This window comes from Hemitrygon akajei, chromosome 14 (assembly GCF_048418815.1).
Source record: "Hemitrygon akajei chromosome 14, sHemAka1.3, whole genome shotgun sequence".
NCBI classification, from domain to species: domain Eukaryota; kingdom Metazoa; phylum Chordata; class Chondrichthyes; order Myliobatiformes; family Dasyatidae; genus Hemitrygon; species Hemitrygon akajei.
In genome coordinates, this window is record NC_133137.1 from 92,774,339 (window position 1) to 92,794,066 (window position 19,728).

General features: G+C 38.3%; 2 protein-coding genes across 23 annotated transcripts in view; one reads left to right on the top strand and one right to left on the bottom strand.

Moving 5' to 3' along the window:
• magi2a (membrane associated guanylate kinase, WW and PDZ domain containing 2a) overlaps positions 1–19,728 on the top strand; it is a 556,955-nt gene that overhangs the window by 535,422 nt on the left and 1,805 nt on the right. For 10 of the 20 annotated variants that reach the window (XM_073066590.1, XM_073066603.1, XM_073066594.1 and 7 more), the window contains one exon: positions 5,818–7,847. The exons of 2 other annotated variants lie outside the window; for them this stretch is intronic. In XM_073066590.1, coding sequence (XP_072922691.1) covers positions 5,818–6,617 — 800 coding nt within the window. In that variant the 3' untranslated portion in view covers positions 6,618–7,847. Of the gene's footprint in view, positions 1–5,351; positions 5,403–5,817; positions 7,848–19,728 lie in introns of those variants that run through there. 8 more of the 20 variants (XM_073066601.1, XM_073066608.1, XM_073066609.1 and 5 more) reach the window with 5 other exon arrangements.
• Positions 15,815–19,728, bottom strand: part of LOC140738783 (protein PHTF2-like) — a 94,578-nt gene continuing 90,664 nt past the window's right edge. For all 3 annotated transcript variants that reach the window (XM_073066611.1, XM_073066610.1, XM_073066612.1), the window contains exons 17-18: positions 18,785–18,910; positions 15,815–16,885 (exon numbers count right to left, since the gene is read on the bottom strand). In XM_073066611.1, coding sequence (XP_072922712.1) covers positions 16,865–16,885; positions 18,785–18,910 — 147 coding nt within the window. In that variant the 3' untranslated portion in view covers positions 15,815–16,864. The remainder of the gene's footprint in view (positions 16,886–18,784; positions 18,911–19,728) is intronic.

Consider the following 19,728-nt stretch of genomic DNA (forward strand, 5'->3'; position numbering starts at 1 on the left):
AATGCCTGCAAGTTAGCTTTTAGAGCAGTTTGTCGTTGAGCCTACTAGGGTTCAGCTATACTGGATTGGGTGTTACGTAATGAACTGCACGCTATTAGGGAACTTAAGGTAAAGGAGCCCTCAGAAGTCAGTGATCACAATAGGATTGAGTTCAACATGAAAGTTGATAGGGAGAAAGTAAAGTCTGATATAGCAGTATTTCAGAGGAGTAAAAGAAATTACAATGGTATGAAAGAGGAGTTGGCCAAAGCAAATTGGAAGGAGGTGCCAGCAGTGATGACAGTAGAGCAACAATGGCCTTGAGTCTCTGGGGAAATGAGGAAGGTGCAAGATAGATGTATTCCAAAAACAAAGAAATACTCAAATGGCAAAATAGTACAACCGTGGTTGACAAGGGAAGTCAAAGCTAATATAAAAGCAAAAGAGAGGGCATACAACAAGGTAAAAATTAGCAGGAAGATAGAGGATTGGGAAGCTTTTAAAAACCTACAGAAATCGATTAAGGTAATTATTAGGAGGAAAAAGATGAAATTTGAAAGTAAACTAGCAAACAATATCAAGATGGATAGAAAAAAGCTTTTTCAAATATATATTTAAAAAAAAGAGGGTGAATATAGGACTGTTAGAAAATAAGGCCAGGGAAATAATAACAGGAGACAAGGAGATGGCAGATAAACTAAATGAGTATTTTGCATCAATCTTCACTGTGGACGACACTAACAGAGTGCCAGGGTTGAAGGGTGTGAGGGAAGAGAAATGACTGCAGTACCTATTATAAGGGAGAAGGTGCTCAAAAAGCTGAAAGACTTAAAGGTTCATAAATTACCTGGACCAGATGAACTGCACCCGAGTGTTCTGAAAAAGTAGAGGTAGATATTGTGGAGGCATTTGTAATGATCCTTCAAAAATTATTGGACTCTGGCATGGTGCCAGAGGACTGGAAAATTGCAAATGTCACTCAACTCTTTAAGAAAGGAGAAAAGCAGCAGAAAGGAAATTATAGATCAGTTCCCCTAACCTCAGTGGTTGGGAAGATGTTGGAATCAGTTGTTAATGATGAGGTTATGGAGTACTTGGTGATACAGGACAAGATGGGACAAAGTCAGCATGGTTTTCTTCAGGGAAAATCTTGCCTGACAAACCTGGTGGAATTCTTTGAGGAGATTACAAGCAGGATAGGTAAAGGGAATGTAGTGGATATTGTATATTTGGATTTTCAGAAGGCCTTTGAGAAAGTGCCACACTTGAGGCTGCTTATCAAGGTAAGAGCCCATGGTGTTACTGGCATGATTAGAGCATTGGATGATTGATAGGAGGCAGTGAGTGGGAATAAAAGGATACTTCTCTGGTTGGCTGCCAGTGACCAGTGGTGTTCCGCAGGGGCTGATGTTGTGACTGCTTCTTTTGATGCTGTATATCAATTATTTAGATGATGGAATAGATGGCTTTATTGCCAAGTTTGCAGATGATATGAAGATTAGTGGAGGGCAGGTAGTGTTGAAGAAACAGGAAGGCTGCAGAAGTACTTAGGAGAATGTGCAAGAAAGTGGCAAATGAAATACAAAGCTGGAAAATGGTAATGCATTTTGGTAGAAGAAATAAATGTGCAGACTATTTTCTAAATGGGGAGAAAATCCAAAAATCTGAGATGCAAAGGGACTTAGGAGTCCTTGTGCAGAACGCTCTAAAGATTAACTTACAGGTTGAGTTAGTGGTTAGGAAGGCAAATGCACAGTAGCATTCATTTCAAGGGTTCTAGAGTATAATTTGCAGGAATGTGATGCTGAGGCTTTATAAGCCACTCATGAGACCTCAGTTTGAGTATTGTGAACAGTTTTGGCTGCTCATCTAAGAAAAGATGTGCTGGCATTGGAGAGGGTTCAGAGGAGGTTTACAAGGATGATTTTGGAAATGAAAGGGTTATCACATGAGGAATGTTTGATCGCTCTGGGCCTATACTCGCTGGAATTTACAAGGATTGGGGGATCTCTTTGAAACATTTCAAATGTTAAAAGGCCGAGACAGAGTAGATATGGAAAGGATGTTTCCCATGATGGGTGAGTCTAGGACAAGAGGGCACAGCCTCAAGATAGAGGGGCATCCATTTAAAACAGAGATGCAGAGATATTTCTTTCACCAGAGGCTGGTACATTTGTGGAATTTGTTACCACAGGCAGGTGTTGGGTGTATTTAAGGCAGAGATTGATAGATCCTTGATTGGCCATGGCATCAAAGGTTACAGGGAGAAGGCTACCAAGAAGGCTGGGGAGTGGGACTGAGGAGGGTAAGAGAAGATCAGCCATGATTGAATGAAAATGGCAGAGCAGGCTCGATGGGCCAAATGGCCAAGTTCTGCTCCTATGTCTTATGATCTTAACATTATAGGCACATGTCCTTATTAACCCAAAATGTTGTACCAAACTAATTAAATTAATAATCAGATTTCCAACTAAACTAATCCCTTAATGCCATAAGCCGTAAGCCACAAGGTCCATCAGCTTACATTTCATGCACATTCATGTGTATCTAAGGTCCTTTTCAATGGCTTTATCATATTTGCTTCCACCACCCCAGGCAGTGCATTCCAGGCAACCACATCCTTTTGCGTAAAAATCCTGCCCACACATCTCCTTTGAACACATCCACTCTCTCTTTAAATGCATGCCCTCTAGTATTAGAAATTTCAGTCCTGAGAAAAAGGTACTCAATGTACATTCCATCTATGCCTCTCATAATCTTATAAATCTCTATCAAATCTCTCCTCAGCCTCCACCATTCCGAAGTGAACTCCCCAAATTCGTCCAACCTCTAATGGAACATGCCATCTAATCCAGTCAACATTCTATTAAGCCTCTTCTGCACCCTCTCCAAAGCTTCAGAATCCTTCCTATAATTAAGTAATCAGAACTGAATGCAATACTCCAGATGCTGCCCTACTAAACCTACAACATAACTTCCCAACTTTTGCATTCAATTTCCTGACTAATAAAGGCTTGCATGACTTATGCCTTCTATATCACCCTATCAACCCCGGTGGCCACTTTTGGGGACAATGGACTTGGACCCCAAGATCCCTCTGCACATCAGCACTGTCTTGCCATTGGCAGTGTACTATCCCTTTACATTTGTTATCCCAAAGTGCAACACTTAGCATTTGACTGAGTTAATCTCCCATCTGCCATTTCTTTGCCCATATCTGTAGCTGATCTATATCCTGCTATATCCTTTGGCAGTCTTCTACACTATTCACGACACCACCAACCTGCATATCATCTACAAACTTACTAACCTATCCATCTACCTTTTTATCTAGGTCATTTATATATAATCACAAACAGCAGAAGTCTCAGTGAAGGTTCCTGCAGAACACTTCTTGTTTTGGACCTCCAGCTAGAATAGATCCCATCAATCACTACACTCTGTCTTCTATGGGCAAGCCAATTCACCTGAGGATCCCCTGCATATTAAACTTCTCAATGAGCATCCAGTGAGAGCCCTAGCTAACTCCTTAATAAAATTCATGTGAGCGATATCCATAGTTCAACCTTCATGAATTATCTTTATCACCTTTGTGGAAAAAAAATCAGTCAAGATATTAAGACACAACTTGCTCTGCACAATACCATACCAAATGTCCCCAGTTAGGCCATGTTTTTCCAAGTGCTCGTAAATCCTATCTGTAAAATCCTGGAAACTATACACTCACGCGTCTATAATTCCAGGATTATCCATATTCCCTTTCTTGAAAAATAGACTTCACCCATGGCTAGAGAGGATGTGAAGAAATTGGCCAAGGCTGAAGCACTGTTTTTCCTACCTCTCGCAATAATGTGAGGTTCAGGCCCTGGAGACTTTAAGAGACACAACACCACTTCCTCTTTTATCTTGAAATGTCCTAGCAAATAAGCATGATCTACACTGATCTCCCTGTCCCCCACATGCTTTTGCTTGGAAAATGCGGATGTGAAATGCTCATTTGGGACCTCACCCACAGCCTCTGCTTCCTAGCAGGTGCCCACTTCATATCCTACTCTCTCCCTAGATTTCGTCTTGCTCTTGATGTATGTACAGAATGCCTTGAGATTCTTTTTAACCATATTTGTCAAGGACTTTGTGCCCCTCCTGGTGTCCCTGTCTAATAAGCTCAGGAACAGGTTAATAACCATATTTCAACAACAATAGCTCTCGGTTTCTCATGTTGAAATTGTGCTGATATATACTCCCTTCTTATTCATTCTGACTTACTTATTCCCTTTCAGGTACTTGCTGCCCCTAGTTCCCTAGTTCTTGAAATTCACATTATGATGTTAGTGGTGTTATATGATTGTGTGATAACACTTTACAAAACGCAAAAAGCTGTAAATTGCACCTACAGATTTAGTACATAGAAGAGTGACCTACTGCATTCAAGTCATTTGAATTTGAACGGTTTGCTTGTGTCCAATATCTAAACATTTTCAGGTTATTGCTGCTGTTGCTACTTTCCAATAAATTTGATATTTTTTACTTTGATAGATCATACATAAGCTAATGCTACTTTAAGTTAACTAAACTTGCACTTCCAACAAAGATTTGCCTACAAGGATATTATGAAAACTCTTCAAAAAGACACCAGCTGGCAAGGCTCCCCTTAAATTAACCTGTAATGCATAACATTGATCTCAGAAGATCCATACCAAACTTCCTTTCAAAAGATTTTAGTGTAATCTGATCCCTAAACTTTCTTATTGCATACTTAATGAAAATCAGTGAAAGTCTGAAAGAAAAGGAACATACACAGAATTCTGAAGAAACTCAGCAGGCCAGGCAGCATCTATGGAAAGGAGTAAACGGTCAATGTTTCAGGCCAAGACATTGACTGTTTACTCTCTTCCATAGATGCTGCCTGACCTGCTGAGTTCTTCCAGCATTTTGTGTGTGTCGCTTGGATTTCCAGCATCTGCAAATTTACTCATCTTTGTTTTACTGCAAGAGCAAGGACAGTTTTAGTTTTAGTTTTTCATAGCAAATTTGAGCCAGGAATATCATCATAACTCTTTCTGTAATTTTAGCAAAGATAAACTCCCAATTGACATGCAAGTATCATATTGCAGGAGAGTAGAAGTAATTATGAAGAAATTTCCAACTTTCTCATTAAAAGAAATCAACTTTGACAAGATATCCCATTATTTGGGACACATCCAGGTATCCTTTGTTCTGCTGGGCATCAGTGAATATCTTTATTTTGTTCAGTTTTGTTGTGTAATTATAGTTCACACATCTTCGTTAACCTTCCCAATCTGACTGGCCCATTTTCCTCTTACTTGTAGTTGGCTTAAAAACTAGAACCAATGAAAATCTGCTTTTTACAGGTTCCTCCCACCTCCAAAATGGATAGTGGGAGCCAGGAAAATAAAAAGATGGTGAGGAAAATATTTTATTAAAGCAAGTCATATTTAGAGTACTGTACACAAATGTTTATATGCAAAGTTAAGTAAAAATGTAGTCCTAGTCATTAAATAATTTTTAGATATCTAATTTCATTGGTCTTGAGTTCTCAGAGTTCTTACATTCTGCACTAAATGCCAAAAGAAATAGTTGCAAATAGTCTGTAATCACATTTGTTTAAACTTTTATTAATGTTACTTGTTTTTTATATATTTATCTTCAGTTACTAGAAATTTTATATGAATGTACAAATTAAGAGTATGAACCATGAATCTGAAAATTTGAACTTAAATTAGTAATGTCTAAATTTACAACTGGCAAATTACACTCCAAAGCAGGATTATATTTTTTGAGTCCAAGCCTACACTGAACCTTTCATTATCGTTTTAGCAGACAACTCCAGCTCCTGGAATGCCTCCACTGCAGGCTCCCCTAGCCTGTCGGAAATAACCATGATCCCCGACGATCAGATAGCACCATCATTATCATTGCATTCTGCTCCAACCTGTGATTCCATTCACCAGCTACCCCCAGAGACGTTATGGGATACTAAGAAAGAACATGACATTGTGAGGAGGGAGCACTTTGTAGATCACAATGAGAGAAGACATAGATTGGAGAGCCCTAGCAGAGTAGACAAGTTGAAGCAGCATCAAACTTCTAAAAAGAACATTACAAGGTTCTCTACAGAAAACAGCAGAAGGAAAGATGGTGGCAGGACCACCTCTGAAAACAGAGCAACTGGAAGGAAATGTTTTACAAAGAAAAAACTGGGGGAGGACAAGTTTGACAAGAGAAGCAATGAGAAACCTAAACGTGGTAGATCCATGTCGCCAGCTTCCAGGAGGGGAAGATCTCCTGGCTTAAAGGAGGATCACAAAGTTGCAGATATCAGTGAGAGAAAATTGCTGGAAACACATAAAAACAAAATAAAAGCAGATTTTAGCTTACAGACTAATACTGGAGAAATTGGTAATTTCCACGAAAATGCCTTAGAACAGGTCAACAAAGACCTTGATGGAAGACCCCAAAAGACCTCCAGTGAGAAGCATCCACATTCAAGTCTTGCTATTCAAGGTAATAACACTGTATCTCAGAAATCAACTGTCTCACCTGGGCCATGGAAAATCCCTGGTTCTGATCGATATCCTAGTACGCTTAAACCTAGTGCTGCCACCACAGGCAGATAAACTGTTTATATGTTATCTCCCCACTGTAGTATAGATGCAGGATGTTGTCTCACTATTTCCTCTAATCAGATTATTTATCTTGTATTTTTAACTTAATTTGAACCAGTCACCCAGCCTTATAAACTGGAAGCATTTGCATTAACAATATAATAGGAATAATATTCTTTGGTCAATGAAATATTTGGGCATGAAAGATCTTTTTAAATAAAAGTACAACCAGCAGTATTTTGAGACTTCAGTAAATTGAAGTTGTATTGCTGCAACTCTTGCTATAGGACCATTGAAAAACTTGTGAACTGTGTGGATCAGTGCAGTGTGATTATGTTGGTAGCTTAACCTCAATGAGCAAGAACAATATTGGTGCTTTAGTTTCTAAAACAAAATATATGAAGGATTTGCTTCATCTGTATGCTGTAGTCACATGTATGGTATCAGTAATCTTTGTATAGTGGGGACATTGGTTGTTAAGAGTCTGGCCTTAAGTAAAACTGCACTGACAAAAGAGGCACTGAAGTAAAGTAGAAGTCTGAATTCTTGTAAATATTCAATTTTCAAAAATGCCTAGCCCAGGGGTTAAAGTTATTCTAAATAATGCCAGGGCCTTGTTACTAAGAGTAACACAAGCTAACATATTCAAATTAAATGGCATCATATCTCAAAAGTACTCTGCCCTTTTATTCTTATCAGTGAACCAAGCACAAAATAGTGTGAGAGTAAGAAGTGGAAATGATTTTCTTTTTACTTAGGGGAACTTGAACAAGGTTCTGTCTACTTTATCCTCTGGCCTAGCCATAACCTGGTTTCTGCCATTAAAAATCTACAGTATTATCAGGTTTTGGACAATGCTTCCGTATTGTAGTGCACGTACCTGTATTACTCTCTGGTTTTAGATTCATGAAAAACTGGGATTACGATTGCATAAGCAAACTATATTTTGCACAACTCACAGCTGTTACTTGTGCAATAATTGCTGTATGCTGTCTGTAATCAAAATGATCTGTGAACATGGCACGTCACTTACCCTTTGGATCAGTATTGCTGTCTAGTGTTAGCTGTGAATTTACCTTGTACAGTATCTATAAATATGATTCCATGTATTATTAGTCACAAAGACTGTAAGTGAGCAACTATTTTTATGAAATGCACCACAATGGATAAATTAACTTTTACAGAAATCTTGTTTATGATATTCTATCTGAAACACTGTCAAATAAAATGCATACTGTATAATGAGTGTTTTCTTGGGGACTTCCAACATCTTTTATATCTGAAAATAAGATTTACTGAACCTTAAGACTTGGATTCACATTCATGATGTTATGTATATTTATTTATTGTGCTATTCAAGCTATTGTTGTGTTTCAATTTTCTATTATTGTTATGTTCTACCAACACCCTTTATTCAAGACTTTGTTAGGGCCTTTCAGATATTAGAACATTGGCAGTTGACAGTCTTTCTCTTTGACAGTCTTTGACGAACGACTATTTATGAATCAATTACAATGGCATGAAAAGATTTATCAAGACAGATATAGCATACAAAGCATTTTTCAAAACATTGTGTTGGGAAACACTGCATCAGATGATCAAGGTGCAGAAATTACAGGGGCCCTAGCAAAGATACTTAAATCATCCTTAGCAACAGATGAGGCATCAGAAGATTGGAGGATAGCTAATGTTGTTCGTCTTTAAGAAAGGTTGTAAAGGTAATCCACAAAATTATAGGCAGTAGTAATTATAGGCCTGACATCAGTAGTGGGGAAGTTATTGGAAGGTACTTATTAAAAAGGACTGGATATATGAGTATTTGGATAGACGTGAACTGATTAGGGGTAGTCAGCATGGCTTTGTGTGTGACAGGTCATGTCTAACCAATCTTAGCATGTTTTGAGGAAGTTACCAGGAAAATTGATGAAGGTTAAGCAGTGGATATTGTCCACATGGACTTTAGCAAGGCATTTCACAAGGTACCTCATAGGATGTTAGTCAAGAAGGTTCAGTTGCTTGGCATTCAAGATGAAGTAGTAAATTAGATTGGAGATTGGCTTTGCAGGAGAAGGCAGAGAGTGCTAGTAGATGATTGCCTCTCTGACTGGAAGTCTGTGACTAGTGGAGAATTGCAGGGACTACTGCAGGGTCTGTTGTTATTTGTTATCTATATCAACAATCTGGATGATAATGTTATTAACTGCATTAGCAAATTTGCAGATGACACCAAGATTGAGGATGTAGTGGACACCAAGGAAGAATATCAAAGCTTCCAGCGGGATCTGGACCAGCTGGAAAAAATGTGCTGAAAAATAGAATTTAAGGCAGTCAAGTGTGAGGTGTTGTACTTTGTAAGGACCAATCAGCATAGGTCAGGGCACTAAGGAGTGCACTAGATCAAAAGAGCCTGGGAATACAGATCCATAATTCATTGAAAGTGGTGTCACAGATAGATAGGGTCATAAAGAAAGCTTTTGACACATAGGCCTTCATAGACCAAAGTATTAAGTACAGGAATTGGGATGTTACGTTGAAGTTGTATAAGACATTGGCCTAATTTGGAATACTGTGTGCAGTTTTGGTCACCTACCTACAGGAAAAATGTAAGATTTAAAGTGCACAGAGAAAATTTACAAGGATGTTACCAGGACTGGAAGACTTGAGTTATAAGGTAAGATTGAATAGATTACAACTTTATTTCTTGGAATGTAGAAGATTGAGGAAAGATTTGATAATGGTATACAAAATTATGAGGGGTATAGATAGGGTAAATGCAAGCAGATTTTTCCACTGAGGTTGTGTGACTATAACTAGAGATCATGGGTTAAGGGTGAAAAGTGAAATACTTAAGGGGAAAATGAGGGAAAACATCACCTAGCAGGTGATGAATGTGGAACAAGCTGCCATTGCAAATGGTAGATGTAATTTGGATTTCACGTTTTAAGAGAAGGTTGGATGGGTACATGGATGGGAGGGGTATAGAGGACTATGGTTATGGTGCAGGTCGATGGTTTGGTACAGACTAAATGGGCCAAAGAGCCTGTTTCTGTGCTGTAGTTTTCTATGTTAATGACCAAGATAATTATGGAAAAGGATAGGTTTGGTCCTTGCGATTGAGATTCTAAATTATAGAAAGGCCAATTTTGATGGCATCAGAAAGGATCTATAAAGTGTGAACTGAAAAAGGTTGATTTCAAGCAAAGGTGCTTGGTAAGTGGCAGGACTTCAAAAGTGAAATTTTGAGAGAACAGAATTTGTATGTTCCCATCAGAGTAAAAGGAAAGAATAACAAGTTAGTTTTTGAGGGATATTGAGGCCCTGCTTAAGAAGGAGTTACATACTATTGCAAGAAAAAGTTTGTGAACCCTTTGCAGTTACCTGGCTTTCTGCATTAATTGCTCATAAAATGGGGTTGGATCACAATAGTAGACAAAAACAATCTGCCTAAACTAATAATTGGACACACATAATTAGACTTTTCATGTCTTTATTGAACACCTTGTTTAATCATTTGCAGTCCAGGCTAGAAAAAGTATTTAATAACTGGTAGAACCTCCTTTAGCAGCATTAACCTGATCAAACTTGCACTGTGGTGAGGAGGAATTTTAGACCATTCCTCCATACGAAACTGTTACAGTTTATCAATATTTCCGGGATACCTTGCACAAAGAGCCCTCTTCAGGTCATTTCAGAGCATCTCAATTGGGTTAAGGTCTGTACTCAGGCATTCCAAACACAAATTTTCTTCTTTTTAAACCATTTTATTGCTTATTTACTCTTGTGTTTTGGATCATTGCCTTGCTGCATCATTCAATTTCTATTAAGCTTTAGGTGGCAGACCACCAATTTTGAATTGTTACTTTAATAATTGCAAGCTGTCCAGGCCATGAGGCAGCAAAGCAGCCTCAAATCATGATTCTCCTCCCTCCGTGCTTCACAGTTGGGATGGGGTTTTGGTGTTGGCGTGCTGTGCCCCTTTCCCTCCAAACATAGCGGTGTGCATTTTTGCCAGAAAGTTCAACTCTTGTCTCATCTGTACACAGAACTTTGCTTTTTGTGCTCTTGGTGTGATCTTTGCAGGACACCCACTCCTAGTGAGAGTAGCAACAGTACTGAATTTCCTCCATTTGTAAGTATATTTTCTTACTGTGACTGACGAATACTCAGGACTTTAGAAATGGTTTTGTAGCCTTTTCCAGCTTCATGCATCTCTACAGTTCTTCTAAGGTCCTCTGAAAGTTGTTTAGATTGAGGTGTGCTGCACATAATCAGGTCTTTCTTGAGAAGAGCAGGCTCTGTCAGTAACATCACTTTTGTGTGTCTTTTTGAAAGGTCAAGGCACCTCTAAGACCCACACCTCTAATCTCACCTAGCTGATTTGAACACCTGACTCCAAATAGCTTTTGTAAACATTATCCCAGAGGTTCACGTAATTTTTGGAACCCAAACTGATTGTTGAAATGGTGCACTCAGTATTGATGAGAAGTACAATTGTTTGTGTGTTATTAGTTTAGGCAGCTTGTGTTTGTCTATTATTGTGACTTAGATGAAGATCAAACCAAATTTTATGAGTACAGAAAACCAAGTAGTTGCAAAGGGCTCACGAACTTTTTCTTGCAACGGTAGCAGGTATAGGATGGAACAAATGAGGTACTTGGAGCATATGAAATGCAAGAGAACAATTCTATTGAAGGAAATTAAGACAGCTAAAAGAAGACATGAGGCTGCTCTAGCAGGGAAATTGAAGGAGAATCTCGAGCTTCTGCAGATGTGTTAAGAGCAAAAGAATAACAAGGGACAAAATTGCTCCTCTTAAAGATCAGAGTGGTTATCTATGCTTAGAAGCAAGAGATGAGGGAGATCTTAAACAGACTTTTTGCATCTATATTTACTCAGGAGATGGACACAGAGTCTACAGAAGTGAAACAAACCAGCAATGAGGTTATGAGCTGTATACTGATTACAGAGGAGGGGGTGTTTGCTGCCTTGACGCAAATTAGGGTGGATAAATCCCCAGGGCCTGACCTCAGACCTTGTGGGAGGCTAGTGTAGAAAGTGCAGGGGCTCTAACAGAGATAGTTAAAATATCCTTAGAAACAGGTGAGATGCCAGAGAATTAGAAGATGGCTAATGTTGTTCTGTTATTTATGAAAGGCTCTGGGTAAGTTATTGGAAGGTATTCTTAGGGATTGGATATATAGGTGTTTGAATAGATAGGGAATGATTATGTGTAGTTAACTTGGCTTTGTACATGGTAGGTCATGTTTAACTAGTCTTATAGAATTTTTCAAGGAAGTTACCAGTAAAGTTGATGAAGGCAAGGTAGTGGATGTTGTTTACATGGACTTTAGCGAGGCCTTTGACAAGATCCCACATGGGAAGTTGGTCACGTAGGTTCAGTTGCTTGGCATTTAGGATGAGGTAGTTAATTGGATTAGACATTGGCTTCGTAGGACAGGCCAGAGAGTAGTAGTAGATGGTGGCACAGGGATCGGTGTTGGTCCATTGTTTGTCATCTGTATCAACAATCTGGATCATAATGTAGTTAACAGGATCATCAAATTTGTAGATGACACCAAGATTGGGGATGTAGTGGACAGTGAGGAAGGTGATCAAAGATTGCAGTGGGATCTGGACCAGCTGAAAAAATGGCAGATGGAATTTAATACAGACAAGTGTAAAACATAACTATGCATCAGTAACTACTAAGTTTTATAACATTGTACAAATGAAAAAAAGTTTGACATTTTTCATGATCCATGCCCTAATTATCTATTACTTATTGCCTATCCCTCATTGCCCAAGAGGATAGTGTGCTTTTTCTTGAACCACAGCCCCATTCTTCTGGCAGAGGGGCAAATAGGGTGTAGACTCAAAACTGGTCCTAAAACGGATCATTTTACTAATACTAACATCTTCAATAGGGAAAAAGGACTGACAATATATTTCCACATCTGGATGGAGGAAAACCTGCAGGTGGTAGTGTTCCCATATACCTGCTGTTCAGCATCCTTTACAGTACAATCACAATTTGGGAGATGCTGTGGGAGCAATGAAGCAAATAATCGTATATTTTCAGATGCTGCACTTTGTAGCCAGTGGGTGCCAGTGTTCTAGGCAATCAATGCTTAGGTTGGAGGATGGGATAGCATTCAAGCAACCTGCAGTATCTTGAATAGTGTTGAGTGTTTTTACAATTTTGGTACAACATCTACACTTGTAGTCTGTTCTTTATCCAATAAAGGCAAACATTCCAGTTGTTTTGTGGCCAACTTTCAAAAGCAATGAACAATTATGTGAATTTAACACAAAGACAGCCAGGTCATTCTGAACATCAACAATTTGCAACAGCAACCCCCCCCCCCCACCACCACATTTCATCTGCTCATCATCCACTTCTTCTACTGAGTCCCCTCCTCCTCCTGGTCTCATCTGCCCACCCACCTCCCTTATTTGGTTCCCTGCTCCACCTTCCATTCCAATTGGATTCCATCATTTTGTAACCTCTAAACTTATGTCACTATTTCTACTCTCCTGTCCTCCATCTGCTTATCACTCCTCATCAGGATCCACCTATCACTTGCTAGCCCATGCTCCAGAGAATACAGGCTTTCTCGCCTCTGTCAGTTCAGATGAAGAGTTTCAACCCAAAACATCAACTGTCCATTCCCTGCCATTCTGAATTCCTCCAAATTCCAGCATCAGCAGTCTCTTCTGTCTTTATTAATAATTCCTAATATCTCTACTCAGCTCTTTTACTTCTATCAAAGCAAATAACCTCACATTTTTCCACATTATGCTCCATCTGCCATGTTATTTACGTAGTCACTAAGCTCATCCATATCCCCTGTAAGCCTCTTGTCACCATTCATCTCTCATATGGCTTTATGCCACTAACAAACTCGTAAATATTTCAGTTGGTACCTGTGAAACTGCAAGAAGCAGCTCACAGCCACTTTTGAAAGCAATGAGGGAAGGGCAGTCTACTGGCATTAGCTATAGCATCCATACCTTGATTTGATAATTTTTTAACAGCTGTACTAAAATATATCCTTTCACAAAAGCCACAAGTGCTGTTGACTCCAGAAGCAGAGATTTCTGAGAATACACTGCCACAGGCAGAATCTTGCTCTTCAGTGGATTCAGTTAAGTGATTATTTGGGTTTGCACAATGATTCACAGTTCAGGGATGGGACACTAGCATATATGACAATTGTAGGTACTAGCATTTAGTTAAATCACTTGTGGGTGTGAACTGTGATTAGCAGATGACAACGCATACCAAAAAAATTTAAGAATTTTAAACTGGACTTGTGGTGCCCTCTCTCCTTACCCATTTCTGTCCCTCAATTAATATCTAAAATCTTCTGCTGGTTAAAGCTTCTGTTGGGGCACCTTTTGCTGAGCCTCTTGCAGGCTTCAGTGACTGGAAATCTTCAACCTAGAGCAGTCCAAAAGTAGCTGCCATCTATAGCAAAGACACTCCTATTCACCAATGGCTTGTTTGATGAGACACCAATAGCTTCATACTGCTCATGGAACAAAGATCCTCACAAATGGTCTTTTGGCCTCGTTTAAACCAGGTTTATCTTGGCACAGCAACTATGTTTGCATCGTCTTTAACATAGTTAAGTATCTAATATTTAACAGAAAAGTAATTAGAATACAGTATTAACCCGTGGGCTAGAAAAGATGGCCAAAAGTTAGTCAAAGAGATTGGTTTTGAAAAGCATCTTAATGAAGTGAGGCAATCCCACAGCACAAGTACTGGGATTCAAAAAGTTATAAGCAGAGCTGCCAAAAATGAAACAACTAAAGATAAGTACGTACAACATCCCAGAAAGAGATCAAACAGCTTAGACTGTGCAGCATGAAAGATGAATGTTACTGATAGGAAATTTGACACATCTGCAAGAATTTAAGGGCAGATGTCTTCTGAAAGTGCTCATACATAACCCACAATGGAGCAAATTCTTGAATGCAGTCAAACAATGTTTTGGGCTTCCATTTCAAGAATCATAGTTCATGAATGAATAAGGAAATGAGAACTGGATTCCAACATGTCAACCACACCTCTCAAACCCATAAGCAAGAAGGACGAGGTCCCTAGGCACAGAAAATGCTACCGCTCTCCAAGTTGCCCACCATCTTGATCCTGAAACATACTCCATCGTCACTGGGTCAAAATTCTGGAATTCTCTATCTAACAGTATTGTAGGAGTATCTTCACCACAAGGGTACTTTTTACTTTGTTGTTGTGCTATTGTGTTCCAGGATTTTGATCTAGCAACAATTAAGCACTCATTTTTAAGTGAGAATGATGTCAATCTTGGAAATGACCTTGTAAGTGGTGGTATTCCTGATTTTCCCCACCCGAAACACTCTGATATCTGAATTACCTCCATGGAATCAGCTTCTATAAGTCTGTTAATAACACTCAATGGCATCCTTGCATTTCCTTGTCTACATTCGGCAACCTAACTGAGCTTCAGATACACAGGCTTTTGTCACAATATTGATTTACCTTCTATTCTGCATATTTCATTGACTTCAGATTATCCAAATCTGTTACACATTGTGCATTTATTGGAGGCAGGGATCTAGGCAAAGTCCCACCTATCTCTAATATCTAATGCCTACTGCAATTCCCAGTTCTCAGAATTAAAATTTTACTCATCCTTAAAATACCTCCATGGTTTTGTCCTTGCCTCATATTTACAAATTTTCCTCGCCTCCCTGCCTGTACTCCAAGTTCTTACAACCTTCCCAATTCTTTCACCCCACTAACAGCAGCTAAGTTCAATGAATGAGGAACTCCCTTGATTGGTGTCTGTTCAAAAAAATATCTATTATAGGATCTCAGTGAGAATGAATGATAAATGCCTGTTAAGATTCAAGATAGAAGTCTAATACCCATTCTATGCTACCATGTTTTAAAACTTCTGTTACTGTATACAAGGGAAAGAGTTAATCTGAACTTTTAAAGTCACAAGACTATCATAAAAGAATATATTTTTCTGGATTTCTTCTCTTTACACATGTAAAAATCTGTAAAGATCATAGACAGGGACTTAGTTATTAAAAGCATAAATCAGTTCCATTATTAAATGGTATACAAGTGACAGAAGGATACACAGATGTCCCCAAAGGCACACTTGACGTTAACAGCTTAGTATGACAGCACAGAGGAGAACAGTGGAGAAGGGATGTAAATAGTGCTCTGGAACCTCCTATTTATTCCACAAATAGCACAAAAATATTTTTCAGTTCAGTACATTCAATTCTTCATTTTCGTAAAGATTATACAAAAAATTAGTTTTGGAAAAATGCAAGTTCAGTTGTAATACATGCATTAACTTGCATTAAATATAAAATATTAAATACACAACTTGAATTGATAACTAGTTCTTATTTAGACCTTCCCATAAAAGTATCTGCATTATAGAAATAAACAATATACAAGCAAATAGGAAGTGATAAATTTCAGATACAATTATGGAGAACTTTTCTCAATTGTCAGTCACAAAATATTTATTCCTTCACAGGTAAATGCCAGTTATACCTCCTATTTACCGGACAAAATTTTTGTTTTGTAGTTGATATTACTTTGCATACACGCTGCCATTACCTGCCATATATGCTAAACTGAATATACTGCACTGAACCAGATTTCAATGCCTCCAAAGGCATATAATCAAAGTACCACCACTTTTAGCTTAACAGATTATATGTCCTTAAATCTGCAATAATACATTCTTTCACTTATCAAAATGCACTTCAATCATTATCAAACATACGTTTCCATCTAGATCAGAATAAACAAATACCACTAATTAAGTAGATATCACTTCCATACTAAAACAACCATCAGAGGTGCAGCTGTGATAACAGTCCATTGTTTGAATAAATACATTTCTTGCTAATTTTAAAGTTGCTTCTATCAAACCACCTTCCATTGAGGAAGGCATAAAGCTTTATTGCTGTAATGAGAATATATCAAAAGTATTTCATTTGCTACATACTGAATAAAAATTGACCACAAAGTAATACTTATAAATCAAAATAATTTGATAACTAAATAAGTGCAAAAACAGTGAAACACAACATTAAAAAGTGAAACACATAACAAAAATAAAATATAAATTGCACAATTTTTCCAAATGTAAGCAATTCCATATGTCCAAAGTGGAATTATCAGCTGTGGAGACAGGTGCCTGATTTCCCTGGGTTGCTGTGTTTCAATAATATTTTACATCTTATCAGGACTTTATCTTCCAGAGCTGTTAAGAAAAACAATCAAAAGTTTTAAATTTACTTTATTATCTTCAAGCCATGGTCCAAATGTCTTTAGTGCTCAGTAACATCATTTCAATTATGTGTTTTTTCAATTTTTTCTTTGGAAATAGTGCCTCAAAAGCCTCAAATTATCTGCAGCATTTTTCAGGTTTTATAACAGTTAATTTCCTTCTGCATGGTTCTTGTTTAACATTGTGAGTTAGAATTCCAAGAATTACCCAGGAATTAGCAGCAATAAAACTCTTAATGTTCTTTTCTAAACCATTCATTAGGTTTACTTTATGGAAATCTGTGTGATAACACACTTAACATCAGAGTCATTTGTGTGGTGTAAATGGGATCTTACTAATTACATCATCTGTATGTTCCATCCAAAACTCTTCCAAACAACTAATGCTCACTTCTGATGATCACTTTGCTTTCTTTCCTCTATCGCACATTCCTGATGTAAACTCATTCAATTTATTACAGGGTTAACTCATGGCCATAAACTATTTGATGGCCATGAATTCCATCTTTTATGCTAAGGTCTCAGTATTTTAACTGCCATGTGTGAATCAGTCTTTGCTCGCAGTTGGTAATTACCAAGTCATTGCAATGATTGACATTTACCTGTCATCTCAGCAGGCTCAATTATTGAACGAATATGATGCAGTAAGTGTGGAAGATGGGATTGTTTCAAATAGAATGAAATGCTGAAATCCAGGGCTGATTCAGAACCAAGTGCTTTTCAACCACCTGGTGCAGTATTAGAAGTTGATTATTATTTTTTGTTCCTTTTCAGGACAGATTTTTTTTAGGGAACTATCATAAATTGATGAATATGAACTTACATCAGGGGTTAGCAAAAATTAGATGACAAATCTTCAAAAAATAAATCAACATTTCAAAAGCAAGATAAAGCAGACACGAAATTAGACCTCATTGCCTGGAGTATGTTGCACTGGGGATAATCTTCCAGTGAAATTAAACCAGCTGCAAAATTTATCCAGTACTGGGTACAATTCCACGGAGACAAGTCTTACACTTCACCAACAACATATTTGGACTTAACAATGTCAAAGTTCACAGAATCCCATTTCTATTCTCTCAATGTGCAAGACTTTGTGGATCACAAGAATTTCCTCAGATAATGCCACATTTCCAGGCAACAAACATGATGACTTTGTCTCAAGAGTCCACACTGATGGATACTTCAAGATGCATTTCCTGAAGGGATAGATTTGGAGTGATTTGGCCTACCCTCTAATTCCCCATTTACTCACACATAAGGACTCCCCAATTGCAGCAGCTAAGCATGGATCCAATTGGCCCTCAGATTACAGTAATTCTACCTTTGTGGGACTGTAAGGGTAGAATGTCAGTGCTGTGCGTATAGTGGGTGCTGTATTTATAGAGATATGCAAATCACAACATACCTTGCAAGATCATAAGATTTGTCCAGTATAATGTCAAGATGCAGGGCTTCTTACTCTTGGAGAAGCCCACTCTAGCCAGCTCCTACAAGGTTATCAGTGGCACTGATAGGTTATCTAACTTCTGCATAGACAAAAACTCCCTCAAGGCACACTGCTCATGTAAGGATTTTTATGCCTCTTTAGCTTAGTCTACAAGCTCTCTGCCCCCTCCACATCAGCCAGAGTAGGTGTTGTTGGTGTCTGTCTGCTCTGGGTGGTGAACACTTAGAGAGATGACAGCAGCATTCAGTGAAAGCTGCTTCCCTCAGGAGCCTCACAGGTCTCACTTCAGCACTTGTTCTTAGACATACAGATTTCTAATTCTGCTTCAAACATCTTTAAAGACATTTACCTTTTTGACATAACAATAAAATACATTAGAGTATGACAACTTGCTCATGTCTGGGTCTGAGATAAGAAACTCACCTTTAGGTTAAAGCCCAAAAGGTCACTAATCACACCAGACACAGCTGAAAGGATCACCACCTGGGTGATGTTGTACAGCAGCGGATTCATTGTCAGGCCATATAATCTGAAAGGGGTGTCCAGCTCCTAAAGAAAATAAAGCACTTTTTAAGCAATACGAACTATATGAGAGACAGTGGGTGCTGATGCCCGCAAAATAAATTGCCAATGTACATTTATTCACAGATTCCCTGCTTTACGAAAGGTTGACATTCTAAAGAGAGTGTGACGTTAGGTGAAAACTCAAAATTCAATTCATAAACTAGGCATCTTCCATTACTTTCAAAGAAAAAATCTCTGGATGTAAGATCTCAATAATCTTAGTAATGAATACCCAAACCACTTAGAAATACATTAACGTATTATCAGAATAAAATATCAATAAATATTTTATTTACAGTTAACTAGTAAATATTTCCAATCAAGTACCAAACAAGAAAAGATGAAACAGCATCAAATGTAGCCTCTGTCAACAATGAGGCTGGTTACAAAGATAAATTATCTGAAAAGGAATCCATTATATGGGTTTGCTAAGGTCTATTTAAGGCATATATGTCAATCAAACACACCAAATAGATGGCGATCTTATCGACATGGCCACACCTGTAATTTCATATGCCGCTTGCTAGGTATAAATTGCCACAGGAAAACAGGAATATTTTAGAATGCCAATATCAACTGTAGGCTATAAAGGAACACACACAAAATACTGGAGGAGGAACTCAGCAGGTCAGCCAGCATCTATGGAGAAGAGTACAGTCAACGTTACAGGCTGAGACCCTTCATTAGGACTGGAGAAAAAAACATGAGTCAGTGTTAGAAGATGGAGAGAAGGAAGGAAGAAACACAAGGTGATAGGTGAAACTGGGAGGGGGTAGGGGTGAAGTAAAGAGCTGGTAAGTTGT